Source organism: Periplaneta americana, chromosome 15, assembly GCF_040183065.1.
Source record: "Periplaneta americana isolate PAMFEO1 chromosome 15, P.americana_PAMFEO1_priV1, whole genome shotgun sequence".
NCBI lineage: Eukaryota > Metazoa > Arthropoda > Insecta > Blattodea > Blattidae > Periplaneta > Periplaneta americana.
The window spans coordinates 963,020-979,034 of record NC_091131.1 but is presented as its reverse complement, the minus strand read 5'-3'; the positions used below and the strand labels follow the sequence as shown (position 1 = coordinate 979,034).

Genomic DNA, 16,015 nt, shown 5'->3' with positions numbered 1-16,015 from the left:
CCCTATGCTGCCATCTAGCACGTTATAACTCTCATTTGTATTGCATGGAGCAACTGTACTTCCATCCCTGATCACATATATAACAGATTGATCACTCTTATGGGCTTTGAAAACAACCACTTTTATCAGTTTCACTATGCTGCCATCTAGCGACAGTACAAGAGGTCATAGCTCATAGCTAGCAGTGCATATGTCTGTACAGATTACTGTGCATTTAACTGCGGAATCCCGGCCAAACAAGTCACTCAGCTGAGTGCGCTCCTAGTATAATGGCAGTTGACATTAGACATATACGTCAACACATATGCCTAACTTGGAGTCAGGCCATAAACACTGGAGGAGGAGAATTTGATCCGGTGCTGTGGATTGAATTCGGCATAGCTCAGTGGTCAGAGCGCTTGGTACGTAGAACCAAGGACCCGGGTTCGATCCCCGGCACCGGAGTGAGTTTTTTTCCTCAAATATTAATTGAGAAAAATTTTGTTAGAACGGTACCTCTCGGGGTTTAAAACATGATGTATAAGTGTGAAAAACGTACAAACAAAAAACTGAAATAAATGAACTTGGAAAATACAGGAATTTTGCCACAACTTCAGGAAAAAACGTATTTGCGAAAAATGTACAAATGAAGTTTTACTGTTAATTTTCAAATGGTATTCATTGGCACTACATAAAAATACAGATAGTCACTATATTTATCACATGGCTGTGAGTGTGACAGAAGAGTTCCTACCACTTAAAGATCAAACACATGGCCGTTGCAGCAACATTTGAACTCAAATCACTGACAGGGCGCCCACAGTGACAGTAAAGGAGAATGGTTTGCTGGACTTTTGAGGGGGAAAAAAAGAATTAAAATGAAACAGGCATAGATACAAATTAATTTGAAGCCATACGTTGCATGATACATCATGAGAATCCATGTGCAGCATCTGCAAATATAAAAGATGTCACATACCAGGTCGGCCAGCAGCGCGTTGAAGTGCTGCACGGCTTCGTCGTGCTTGTGCTGCTCGCGCTCCTTGTCGCGGTCTCGCAGATGCGTGGCCAGCGTGCGCTGCACCTCCTTCTCGCGCTCCCGCAGACTGGCTTCCATGCGAGCCTGCCTCTCCTTGTCCTTCTGCTCCTTTTCCCGCTCATCATCGGAGTTGTTTATGTTTTCATCCTGTTTATCACACAATAACTGCTGGTGGCCAATACAATATAACAATTATTACTATTATTATGCCATGTTTCCGGTGATAACTGGATATGACAACTTTAGTAAACATCACAACCACACCAACCCGCAGTCTATGCCATCACGAAGTAGAGATGAATGTGCACCTGTGAAGTTCTTCGGACTTAATTTGTAAATGCAGTTTTCATGATAGTTATCATGTAAAATGATCATAAGAAAATAACCGTTTATATTTGAAAGGACTGTATACATTGCAAAACCTTCACTTCAGACTATTTCAATTTAATATGTTAACATTTTAATTATGTACATTCATTAATGTTTTATGATATCTTGTAGTTTATATTTTAACATAACCCATTGCACAACAGTATAACAGTTCAGTAGAGGTAATGTGATCTGAAGAGGGTTTATAAAAACCGAAAACGTTCATCAAGTAGAATGAAATAAAAAATATCACACTAATATACTGGGTGTTCAGTTCAAAATGTGTCTTGGCTCGCTGTATGCCGTCATGTGGCTAGCTGATGAGCCTAGAGAATTCAATCTTCCTACACTTCCGAAGCTCAGGTGTATAATCTAAGAGGCAGAGAAGTTGGCTAGCAAGTACAGCGTTCATTCTGAAGAGTACGTTCCGATACGTACAGTAACGCCGGTAGTGGCAGGAATGTGAACTGTTTGGAAATACGTACTGTCGGGATATGGGGAGAGGGTTAAGACGATTACTTACGTATTTGTTGACATTAACTTCGACGGTCAACATGGACACGGAGCATTTGATTTGTGTTGTGGAATGTTACCGTACGCAACCGATAACAAATACCCTGCGTACGACTTGCCGGCGCAAAACACAGTTCGAAAGAGGTTATGGTAGCACACAGACCGTACAGACCGCCATCTGTTGCTACGACGTTCAAGTTATACCGTACACGTTCTCAAGTTCAGATTGAAGAACTCCTTAAATAATAAGCAACTTCTCTAACATATAAACTGAAACTCGCTTCAAATCGGTGACCCAACAACAGTGACGTCATGACACACTTTGAAATGAACACCCAGTATAAGATAAGTTCATGACGGACTTTAGGAAAACATTGGTAGAATGGAGGAAGTCACACAATGCATAACTGCACGCATTGTATTCTTCACCTGACATAATTAGGAACATTAAATCCAGACGTTTGAGATGGGCAGGGCATGTAGCACGTATGGGCGAATCCAGAAATGCATATAGAGTGTTAGTTGGGAGGCCAGAGGGAAAAAGGCTTTTGGGGAGGATAATATTAAAATGGATTTGAGGGAGGTGGAATATGATAATAGAGAGCGGATTAATTTTGCACAGGATAGGGACCAATGGCGAGCTTATGTGAGGGCGGAAATAAACCTGTGGGTTCCTTAAAAGCCATTTGTAAGTAAGTATTATTATTATTATTATTATTATTATTATTACTATTATCTTTCACGAATGATCAAAGCTAATGAAAACCATTTCTGCGAGAGTGAATTTGTATTGTCTTATAAAATTCTACTCGACAATGACATCCTGTAATGTCACAAGGATGCCTTGGAGTATACTGGCTGAGTGTAACATCTTGCAGCTCCGCTTGCTATGCTTCGCAATTTCAGTCTATCTTGGTAGTACTTCATTTCGTCATTCCTTATGTCTTGCAATTCATCAGTTTTGAACGACAGGTTTGCTGAGTCCGAAATATTTGAACTGCTGCTGCAGCTGGTGTAGTTGGATGAGTTCTGTGATGGTAGCATTATTGTCGACTTAAAAAGCGATCTACTGTGTTGCTTGGGTACACATTTCTTCACTTTTGAAAAATGACATCCATTTTGTTAGTGTATTCGAAGTGCTCCCACCCTCTTCCAATTTTGTTATTGTTACTGAAGTACTTCTTGTAATTTCTCTCCATGACCCTCCAACTAATTTCACAGTTGGAAGGTATGACATTCACACTGGATTTTTGTTTTAAGTTGTTCGTTATTCTATCTCAAAATTTCTTCATATATCTCAGTTCAAATGAACCAACTTTATCTTGATATGCCTTACAGAGGTCAATTAAAATTTTGGTGTCATTATTAGACCAAGACTCATATTCAACATCCGCGATGCTGTTTTCCATACTGGTTGGAGCAGTGTCATGGATAATTATGAACTCTTCTAAACCTGAGGAAATTAAGTAAAAAGCAATCTTCTATTTATGAACAATAATTAAATTTAGTTTTACAATATTATTTAAAATGCCACTCGTATGTTAAATGGCAATAGTTACAAAATTACTTCAGTCAATATGACGAATTAATGAGATAATTCAGTCAAGCCGAAAACAAGTTACTATTATATATGCGTGGCACAGCTAATGGGGCTCGAGCTCCCTCCTACACTCTGGACACAAGTGCAGTGACGTAGTTTCACAGAACAATTTTAAAATATCTTACTCATTGCTGTTTATATAAATCATTTCTGGTCGTGATGGAAATCCAGTGAAGATTTCAAATCCATCAGTCTGATTACAGTGAGCATAGAAGAATACAAAAAGCTGTGATCTAAGAAGTGTCCTGTTCTCTCAAGCACGACAACCTCCAAATGTAGTCAGGACAGGGAAATTAACCCTGAGGAGTAATTCCTGAAAAGAGTCATGAACCTAATTAAGGGGTAAAGATCTGTTCAACTAAAACCAATGAAGAGAGGGAAAAATGCAATCATCCAACCTGTCCGTCCGTCCGTCCGTCCATCCATCCATCCATCCATCCATCCATCCATCCATCCATCCATCCATCTATCTATCTATCTATCTATCTATCTATCTATCTATCTATCTATCTATCTATCTATCTATCTATCTATCTATCTATCTATCTATCTATCTATCTACCTACCTACCTACCTATCTTACAGTATCTATCTACACCCCCCAAATGAATATATGGAAAAACTCACATTTGTTGTATGTTGTAAAATGTTTTTTTTTTTCAAATAAAATGTTAACATTTTAAAGTTTTACCTTTAAGATAAAGTTAATTGAACTTACATCAAAACTGTCTAATGTAGCCCAATATTTCTTGGAATTAACGTATTTATCCATTATAGTGTACTGTATGGTACTGGGCAACCTATAACTTACAAGCAGCTTTATTACTATTTGCCGTAATAGAATCGAAATTATACAAAACATAACCTGTCATTTTGTAAATTCTGTGTATAGTAACTGTTAATTACCTTTCATTATAACACCACACTAACGGTAGATCAAATTTATATATCCCTGCATTATAAACATGACAACACATATTTCAGAAACTTCACTGGTGATGTAATATATGTCAGTATACTGGACTCATTAGCAGGGGCGAATGCTAGTCACGAAAGTTAGGCTTGCTCTTTTATTCAGAGGGAAAGATGGGAGGATATAATAATTCATAATTAATAAAAATAATCAGATCCACATAGCCTAAATAATTTATTTTATAATTATGAAATCATTGTGAGTCATGGATCATATTCGCGTATCAGATGTAGAAGTTCGATACAATATAACAAATGTGGCCAACGAAACAGTTTATTTAGTTTTTTCGACCCTGCCAACCAATGCATATTGTTGTATTGAGCTGCACTGAACGAGCGCACATATTCTCTATAATGTCTGTTTTCTCTTGAATAGTCCTTCGGGAAAATGGATTTAATAATAATACAGTTTCAATAACACACAATTCCGAACTCACTGCAATACTTCAAATTAATGTTTAAGAATTAATAATACATGCAGCAACAATTACATTGCACTCGCAAATCACAGCACATTCCCGCTGTCAATACTGCTCTGTGTAACGTTAAATAGTCGTTGGTGTAGCTCTCGGACCAGAGCTTCAAACAACACACAACAGAAGCATGTGCACCTAGGACAGACTAAGGAGGAAGGAACTTGCGCGCACATCATATTCTCGCTATTTCTACGTCTTTCCTGTAGCTTCAAGAAACGAGCAAGCGTTGCGATACTTGCAGTGTGCAACCTGCGGATGGTATTACGCCTATACAATGTTCCAGAAATCAAAATAAATTTTAATGTACGTAATCCCATTTTGAGAAATACACATTCTACGAAAATATTGGGCTTGCGCAGCAAGCATAGCATGCCCTGAGAAATCGTTGTCAGCTGTGTGGGTATGTCTCTGGTAAACAATTCATGCTCCAGTCCGCACACTTCTGGCGGTATCAAGACTGCCAGGAAATCTTGCGGAGAATCAGCACAGCAGTCAGAATCATAGACTGGCACTGCTGAACAGCTTCAATCCAGCATGCAGAAACCTAGCTTGTGTTGGACAAGCCATGGTCCAGTGACACCACCACCACCACCACCACCACCACCACCACCACCCATTCATTACAAGTGCAATGTAGACCTACTGCTTGTGGTGCACTCTGGATAGTCTCTGACAAACTAAGTGATCTATGACCATAGTTGGAGCAAATTAAAAAATGTACACAGATTATTATTATTAATAATAATAATAATAATAATAATAATAATAATGATAATAATAACCTAAGCAGCCAGTGCTTATTAGTGTCTAGACCACGTGACTTAAATTAAGATGGCTTACCTCAGTGGCATCATTCTCGTCGGGCTCCTTCTCTTTGTCCTTCTCCTTGTCCTTGTCCCTGTCTCTGTCGCGGTCCCGGTCCTTGCTCTCGCGCTTGTCCTTGCTCTCGCGTTTGTCCTTGTCACGCCGCTCTTTCTCTCGCTTGCGCTCCTCTTTCAGAGCCTTCACATGCTCACGAAACCAGTCCTCGCGTGCTGAGCTCGACTCCACTGCCTTGTAGCGTGGGTCCGAGTCCAGCCGCTTTTTCACTTCACTCCAGCGTGAATGCCGGTCGATATCGCTGTGTTCTCGCAGGAGTGCCATAAAGTCTCGCTTCACCTGCAAATACCGCGCATGCACACATTCAGCACATCCACACGCTGCAACGTCTCAAGCAAGTCAGGCTCTGGCACAGTAACGGCAAGCTACAATTCATCTTCTATATCCAAACTGATAATTATATTCAATAGCACTTTCATGAATTTTCTTTAATACATAACTGAGAACATAAATTCAGATTTTAATTAAATTTCTCTTCTCATAAATTTAACAGTAAAAATCCTTAAATTAGGAAAGAGGTTTAACAACTGTAAAATGTACTGTGTGAGGTATAAAAGTATATATATGGGACACAGACACACATCACTTCTCAATTCATATGCTATCTCTAATTTGGAAGATGAACATCTACATTACAATCAATGTGATAAAACTGCTTTCTAGTTTCCTTCAGTTCCATTGAAATGTATATGCCTTCTACTACAGAGCACTCAAAGTAAACCAAACTATGGGAACTGTCTGAATTCTTCGTTGCTGCGACAGAGCCAATCTAACAGTCACTAGCCTCCATTTCAACACTGCTGCAAAAAACATTAGTTAAGAGACAGGAATGACAATTACTTTTGGCAAATGTTAGATTGTGTACAACATAGCATAGTTTACAGCTGCCATCATGTATAAACTTGATTATAATGAAATTCTTTAAAGTTTTGTAAAATAAATCTCTTCCAATTAATTACTCATTGTCTCCTTATCACACTTCAACTTCTCTGTTTTAATATTATTCTATTTTACATTTACTTCATCCACAGAATTTAAAGTTCTATTCAATATGAGTTATTATGATATTAATTCAAATCTAACAAATACCATGAACTACTGCCTGAAAATGGAGGGAGAAGGCTTGGTTAACATGTCACTGGGCAGACGGGTCCATGCAACCCGTACCAGCTCAGTCAGACATGTTCTAAGCTTCAGTTCCCTCAACCAAATCCTTATACTAAAGCGATGACTTTTATTTGCTTCCCATTACAATCTAATGGCTCAAGTACTATTCCTGTCATAGTCAAGAGTAGTTACCACTTCTGAATGTGGCGCGATTCCTGATCATCAAGCTGTGATCTACAATCACCACCAGATTCAGCAGTGCTAACTAGTACATCGCATCGACCCTCCACTTCCATGTTCAAGTCCAGATGAGGAGCCAACAGTTATCTTATTTGTAAATATTAAAACCAAAAGTTGATGTTTGCTATACCGTGTGAACAAAACTAGTACCAGCCAGCGTAGGCTACCGGTAGGTTCGGGTTTGGTCGGCAAGCCTTGGCAGGCAATGTTTAGGCTGGCGTCGTGACAGGTGCGGGACGGACGCTTGCTGGCCACTTCTTGAAAGTGAATAGAGTTAAGCGTAAGTTAGTCAAGTCAGGTCGACTACTCGAGTAACCTCGGACACTAGTAATACTAAAAGATTACAACTATCTCTACATGAGGCCACAAGGCTCAAAGATTTATCAATTTACTTTAATGCAAAATGTATGCAATTCCTCCAGAGTGGATCTATTAATCAAGCAAATTTCTTTAATTTAAATAAAGTTACTTTTAATTCAGTATTTCATTCTCTATTATATTGTTGTAAATTTTAATCTGATTTTAATTAAGTAAAAGTACAAGAAATATAGCACCTGAAAAGAAGGATTAATACAAGAAATCTCCTGCAAATATATTCTCATAGCAAGAAGAAATGTTTACACACCACAAAGAAAGTTACACACATTATAAATAAATCCTCATGAATATCAAAGTCTAACCCTGTGTACTGTTTCAGTACCTTGACAACCAACTAGAGATGGACTGATACCTTGTCTGCACTTCTGCTCGGCCTCTGCCCTCTCTCACTTCAAAGCTCTCACTGCTGAGACGAATGTTATAGTTCACATACAGACAAATGTACATGTTTAACCACTGTGAGTCTTCTACAATCAAAATTTGGAATGCCTGTTATAACACGTTATTCTTCAATTAAAAACACTACATGTCGCTTATCACACCAGTCTCATGTAAATTATCATTCATAAATTAAGCAGCAACTTCTTTTTAAAATTAATTTTAGATAAATTCATAGAATTCAATACTAAGTTATTCAATGCACTGCTTACTTTATTGGTTATTAATCCATTAATTTCTTTCCAAGTCTATGAATATTACAGCAGAACTATTAATAAAGAGTCGGACACTACTGAATGCTACTTAAGACTGCAGGCTGCGTTCTTGCCAACATGCCACTGACTTTATTAGCCGGCAGTCAGTCAGGAGGATTCAGCAGTGTTCGCCCTGAGGGCACGCAGCAGAGGGAGTCGAGTACATCCCGAGTAATCTTACCTGCTCTCGCCGCATCACCTTCTCCTCTTTCTCTCTTTTTCTCACATCCAACAAGTACTCATTAAACAAACTTTCTCGTTCACGCATCTTCTCTATGTTTCTAAATCTCTCATCTTTGCCATGCTTTTGTGCAAAGTCGCTGAACGAGGACCTGCAAACAATAAACAAATGTGTACTGATGCGAATCTGCTTTCAACTATTATAAATATCATGGGTTTGGAGGCAATACGTAAGACCATAATAAAAGGATCTGGGGCCAAACTGAGCTCCAAGTCAAATGCTTATGAGATGTAATACCTTGTACAGTCTAACTCCATCCCTCCTCCTCACTATAGACATTTTCGTACAGCGTTCACACAAGAAAGTATAACATAGCCAATACTCGAAAATATACACAACACGAAAGAAAGGATATTTAACATGTGGCATTTGTTGAACCTACACGAGAGATATGTTGCCCTGAAGAGAAACAGTTTAATCACTTCTTACAAGTGACTTGCAAACATTAGTCCACAAACGAATCTCTTACACAAAGTGATTAAAATCAATTTATTGTAATAAGCTGAATAATAACAATATTTTTTTTTTATCCAATGCCACCAGGTTGTTTTTTCGACATTTCTGGTCTTCTCTCCTGGCTGTGGCTTAATTGTGACCCACTTCTGAGGTTGGGGCGCCTGGAAGGCGGAGTTACATTACCCCGATGATGTGATAGAATGATTATGATAATGTGGTGCCAGGAGAGGTCTTAAATCTAAACTTAACCTAAATTCCAGACCATGGACGAACACAGGAATAATCCCCTTTAAGGAAAAATTCCTGTGCTCTAACCGGGAATCGAACCCGGGACCTCATGAACTATAGCCAGAAGCTCTGACCACTAGACCATGAGGCTGGTCAATTATATATAAAATACATCTCATAACTCTATTAAATATAGAATATAATCTAAATTTAACAGAAGAAATACTGAAATCAGAAGTAAGCACTGAAATAATGAAACAATTGTCTTTAGAGACAATTAATATTAGGTACCCTCCAACAATAACATACAATACATAATAACAATATAACATACTATGTAAACTGCAGTAATTGAAACGTGCAGTTTTACCTGTTTTTACTTGACCATCAACAACTTTTTTCTCCTGCATCATGAAGTTCTTTATGGCATCATATAGTGAGTGTTTCGGTTTTAAGTTGACCAACACCTCCTTTTCAAATTAATTTTAAGTCAACCTCTGTTGTACCTGAGTGCTTTAAAGGTGCTGAACCTCGTCAACATTCAACGGAGTTCATAGCACAAGGCACAGTGCACATCAAGTTTACAAGCTTCCGCGCTTCAATGAATCCAGAATAAAATAATAATATGGATGACTGAGTTGCGTCAGGGTTTTGCTGCAGTTCACAAAGTGGTATTTGTCGCACTTTGTATCACAAAATTTGCCAACACACCTGCTATTTGCCGTGTGGAAAGCCTTTGGGCTACAAAGTTTATGATGAAATCCATTAACTGCCAGTCTACTACTAACATGTCTCATTCATTGATTCGTTCCAGTCCAACTCCAGAAGGGACAGAGTTTTCACTCATAAACGAAGAAGTTCATAAACGTGTTTCCTATAGAATTCTGGAGATGAATAAAGAACAATAAATTCGTTTTTCAAACTAATGTGTTTCAGACAAACGTCTACTGAAAGCTAAAAGCTTGTTCGGAAGTGAATCTGGAAATAATTTCTTCTTAAATGCTTTGTATTTATGGCAATATAACCATTGAAAATATTCCAGTTTGTCAACTTGAGAAAATATACAACCAAAAATCGTAAATTATGTTTTATTTAACAATGCTCGAAACTGCCGAGGTTATATCAGTGTTGCTCGTGTGTCAAAATTTTGTCTTGCAGGAATTCTTTTACATGCCAGTAAATCTACTGACACGAGCCTGTCACATTTAAGCACACTTAAATGTCACCAGCCTGGGTACAGAAGGCCAGCACTCTACCGATTGCGCCACCCAAACCAACTTTACAGTCAATCTGAGAAATTATACAATCAGCTATTTTCAAATACAAGTGCTGAAAATTATTTTCCTGTTCCTTCTGATGGGGACAGTGTTGTTGGACCTCATTTTTCTATGCCAAAGCACTGGCCCATATTCACGGAAATGTTCTCTATCATATTGTAATTGATAGTTTCATATCCCTTACTTTCTTTCTACAATACAATATGTCTAAATCCTCTTCTTGCAGAAAATTGTACAAATCAGGTGTAACTGAACAGAAACATATTGTCTGAAACTCATTAAGGAACGTCAGAAAACCATCACTGTCATTATTACTGAGCATAAGTGTGTAAGGCTCCCTACTAATTTATCTGCAATTCCAAAGTCATTAATCACATAATCCACCAAAAGTCCTATCAGCACTAAAACATCTTTCACATATTTTGACCCCACGTACAGTGAGGGACATAATTGTTGAGTGGGCGAAAATGTTTCAAGATCTGTAGCACAGTTGATCATAATGCATATGTATATAATATTTAAACAGAAAAGCGAGCGAATATCTCATTATCATACGAACCAAAACATTTTGCTCAGAGCAAGCGCAGTGTGGCATTCTTTGACTTAAAAATACTTCAGTCGCCCAGCTATTATATTCCTTATTGTACATAGTGCAGACCTGCTGACAGTTCTGATTTACACGGAATATTAGATCTTCCATCAAGCATTATTGAAACAAATGCAGTCGACGTAAATGTGTGTATCCATTGCCTACCCACTTCACTTTCGTGATTCGGGTTTCATATATTGCAGATAAATAGCAGAACTGTGACCCATTTTCAAGTTGCACACCACTTTGACAGGTCAAGCTATGCATCATATGTATCTGTGGAGAGTTATCTCATTTACTAGGGTGAGTGTAAGTGTAGAGTAGGGAATGGGTGAGGATGGTGATGAAGATGAGAAAACCCGATGCCGACATGTAGCCTACTCCTGTCGAATAGCACCAAGGGGGCCGTCATGCTTAACGAATCACAATCAACAATGACATATCTTTTCTTCCTAAGCACTGCGGAGATATTTGGGATTTAACCCAGGCTTCTTGGTGCACAATCGTGATCAGAAGTTGTGCAGGCTACCTCTCCTAGTCCAGAGGTAGAAATTTTATACAAAAATATCTGACAACACTGGGAATCGAACCCGGGCCATCTAGTCTGAAAGCAGTTGCGCTAGCTACTACAGTGCTATTTGTCTTCGACGATGTCAGAAATAGCTTTTACATATCGATATATAATTTTTTATGGTAGCAGAAGATCTACTAAAAACTATGGATGAATTTAGATGGCTTTCTAAATAGATCATTTAATCTTTTTGTCTTTCTAAATTATTCTGTAGTGCTTTTATTCTGGATCTTTATGGTCACCCTCATTGAGGGCAGATTATTTTGTTAAAAATTAATATATTAAAAAAAGTAAGAAATTCCAACAAATTTCCTCAATTTAAAGAACTTTTGATTAGGTAAATAACAAACTGCGTTAATTATCACTTCTTTCTCACTAGTTCGTCACTTCTGCACCGGTCCCAAAAAGTTTAGCTTAGGTAAATAACAAACTGCGTTAATTATCTAGCTTAGGTAAATAACAAACTGCGTTAATTATCACTTCTTTCTCACTAGTTCGTCACTTCTGCACCGGTCCCAAAAAGTTTAGCTTAGGTAAATAACAAACTGCGTTAATTATCACTTCTTTCTCACTAGTTCGTCACTTCTGCACCGGTCCCAAAAAGTTTAGCTTAGGTAAATAACAAACTGCGTTAATTATCACTTCTTTCTCACTAGTTCGTCACTTCTGCACCGGTCCCGAAAAGTTTAGCTTAGGTAAATAACAAACTGCGTTAATTATCACTTCTTTCTCACTAGTTCGTCACTTCTGCACCGGTCCCGAAAAGTTTAGCTTAGGTAAATAACAAACTGCGTTAATTATCTAGCTTAGGTAAATAACAAACTGCGTTAATTATCACTTCTTTCTCACTAGTTCGTCACTTCTGCACCGGTCCCGAAAAGTTTAGCTTAGGTAAATAACAAACTGCGTTAATTATCACTTCTTTCTCACTAGTTCGTCACTTCTGCACCGGTCCCGAAAAGTTTAGCTTAGGTAAATAACAAACTGCGTTAATTATCACTTCTTTCTCACTAGTTCGTCACTTCTGCACCGGTCCCGAAAAGTTTAGCTTAGGTAAATAACAAACTGCGTTAATTATCTAGCTTAGGTAAATAACAAACTGCGTTAATTATCACTTCTTTCTCACTAGTTCGTCACTTCTGCACCGGTCCCGAAAAGTTTAGCTTAGGTAAATAACAAACTGCGTTAATTATCTAGCTTAGGTAAATAACAAACTGCGTTAATTATCACTTCTTTCTCACTAGTTCGTCACTTCTGCACCGGTCCCGAAAAGTTTAGCTTAGGTAAATAACAAACTGCGTTAATTATCTAGCTTAGGTAAATAACAAACTGCGTTAATTATCACTTCTTTCTCACTAGTTCGTCACTTCTGCACCGGTCCCGAAAAGTTTAGCTTAGGTAAATAACAAACTGCGTTAATTATCACTTCTTTCTCACTAGTTCGTCACTTCTGCACCGGTCCCGAAAAGTTTAGCTTAGGTAAATAACAAACTGCGTTAATTATCTAGCTTAGGTAAATAACAAACTGCGTTAATTATCACTTCTTTCTCACTAGTTCGTCACTTCTGCACCGGTCCCGAAAAGTTTAGCTTAGGTAAATAACAAACTGCGTTAATTATCTAGCTTAGGTAAATAACAAACTGCGTTAATTATCACTTCTTTCTCACTAGTTCGTCACTTCTGCACCGGTCCCGAAAAGTTTAGCTTAGGTAAATAACAAACTGCGTTAATTATCTAGCTTAGGTAAATAACAAACTGCGTTAATTATCACTTCTTTCTCACTAGTTCGTCACTTCTGCACCGGTCCCGAAAAGTTTAGCTTAGGTAAATAACAAACTGCGTTAATTATCACTTCTTTCTCACTAGTTCGTCACTTCTGCACCGGTCCCGAAAAGTTTAGCTTAGGTAAATAACAAATTGCGTTAATTATCACTTCTTTCTCACTAGTTCGTCACTTCTGCACCGGTCCCGAAAAGTTTAGCTTAGGTAAATAACAAACTGCGTTAATTATCACTTCTTTCTCACTAGTTCGTCACTTCTGCACTGGTCCCGAAAAGTTTAGCTTAGGTAAATAACAAACTGCGTTAATTATCACTTCTTTCTCACTAGTTCGTCACTTCTGCACCGGTCCCGAAAAGTTTAGCTTAGGTAAATAACAAACTGCGTTAATTATCACTTCTTTCTCACTAGTTCGTCACTTCTGCACCGGTCCCGAAAAGTTTAGCTGTATCAGACAATGGACATGAGTCTGTCACTTAGAATGCTTCTACTGAGCACTGGTGAATGGTTTAAATCTGTAAAAACCTTGTATATTCCAAACTTCGCTTTTGTTGTAAAACAGCAAACACAGAAACAAAACTATCTGTTTGAAGTTTCACACCTCGTCAATTAAAAAATGCCTAATATATTGTTCTTTTTGCTTTTGTGTTAGATTTTAAATTGAGTAATGGTCAACCTTTCACACTACATCTAATTTTTCGTGAAGTCGACACAAGGAAAATGGTTTTTTCTAACAGTTGTCTTACAGTATACAGTCTGTTTCAAAAGTTATGCATATTTTCTGCTATAGCTAATTGGAAATGTTTTTCAAAAAATGCTCGGACACGTCAAACAGTATATTTTAAAACACTTTTTCACAAAAACAAACCATTCTTGATATCGTTGTTGTGCGAGTTGTGACAACATCGAAAACATTTTTAAATGACACCCTGTATTTTTCTGTATACCATCTGAAAGATTTTATTATTCTCCACAGTTTTATACAACAAACATTGCTATGGTAACAAAATAAGTAGTTGGATTTCCTGGTGTTATGGAAACAATTTATTCGTAGAAATTAACAGAAAATAACGATGTTATTAAGTGAAAGTGAGAAAACTGAGATTTTATGATGATTGGATATGGTGACAGGAAACGTACACAAGATTAAGTATGCGCATTTTTCAATGAAACACATCCAGATCGACCTCCTATCAATCTACTGTGAGTAGAATACGAAACAAGTTCAATGAAAATGGATGGACATGTGAGAGATGTTCAAAGATCTTGTAGACCATCATCAACTACTGAAGAATTGGAGCTAGACATGTTGATAATCCACATTCTTCACTTACTGAATTACAATCTACATCTGATGTATCGAGAACAACCATCTGCAGACTGCTGCGTCATAATAAATATCATCCTTATAAAGTGCAGCCCTTGCAGGAGCTAATGGAATATGATGGAGACAGAAGATTGCAATTCTGTGATAGAGACCCCAATTTCGTATCAAGCTTGCTTTTCTATGATGAATCTTCATTTTGTCCGAATGGAGAAGTGAATAGACAAAATTGCAGGTACTGGTCATAAACTAATTCACGCTGGATGGTAGAAACCCACATGCAATTTTCCCAGATGGTACATGTATGGGCAGGGATTCTAGAGTGCAGAGTTGTGGGTCCCTACTTTTTTGATGATACACTAAATGGAGAACGGTATTTAGAATCTTTGCATGAAGAGTTAATATCACTCAAATCTCTACAATCCAAACTTACCTAATGATTCCATCTGGTATCAGCAAGACGGGACTCCTCCCCATTATGCTGCTCCTGTACGTAATATCTGAATGAAGTGTTTCCTAATAGATTAATAGATGGGTCGGAAAAAGAGGATTTGTAGAGTGGCCTGCAAGATCGCCGGATCTTTCCCCTCTTGATTACTTTCTATGGGGTTATTTGAAAAGTAAGGTCTTTGCTACGAAGCCTGCTGCTATTGATGAGTTGAAAAAAAGAATACGAGTGGAGTGCAGAGAAATGCCTCCAGTGGTCATTGAAAATGTTAAACAGGAATTTGTTTTGCGTCTTTCACGTTGTCAGATTGTAAATGGGCAATATTTTCAACATTTAATAAACTGAACATTTGCTTCTGTAACACATTTATTTTAGTTATTTATTTTGTTACCATAGCAATGTTTATTGTATAAAACAATTGATAGCTTGTGTAACCACGAAGAATAAAATCTTTCACATGGTAAACAGAAAAATAAAGGGTGTCATTTAAAAATGTTTCTGATGATGTCACAACTCGCGTAACAATATCAAGAATGGTCTGTTTTTGTGAAAAGGTGTATTTTAAAATATACTGTTTAACACGTCCAAGAATTTTTCGAAAAACATTTCCAATTTAGCTGTAGCAGAAAATATGCGTGGCTTTTGAAATGCATTGTATGTAATGCTTCTTGTCACAGCACTGATTAAACTTTAATGCTATCGTCTTACACAATTAAACATCACGTCGTCAGGGTTCGTCACATGATACTACCCCATTGCTGTCAGCAGAGCAATCTTGAGTTTATGAGACCACCAAAGTTCTGTAAGATGGAAGAACAGCCTGCTTGTACCAGGTGCCTACGTACTCATACCGAATAT

General features: G+C 37.8%; 1 protein-coding gene across 3 annotated transcripts in view; it reads right to left on the bottom strand.

Annotated features, from left to right (window-relative positions):
* The window catches only part of LOC138715788 (transcription elongation regulator 1), a 78,044-nt gene that overhangs the window by 7,566 nt on the left and 54,463 nt on the right, over positions 1-16,015 (bottom strand). For all 3 annotated transcript variants that reach the window (XM_069848859.1, XM_069848860.1, XM_069848861.1), the window contains 3 exons: positions 8,426-8,576; positions 5,789-6,106; positions 959-1,165 (listed from right to left, as the gene is read on the bottom strand). In XM_069848859.1, the coding sequence (XP_069704960.1) occupies positions 959-1,165; positions 5,789-6,106; positions 8,426-8,576 (676 nt within the window). The remainder of the gene's footprint in view (positions 1-958; positions 1,166-5,788; positions 6,107-8,425; positions 8,577-16,015) is intronic.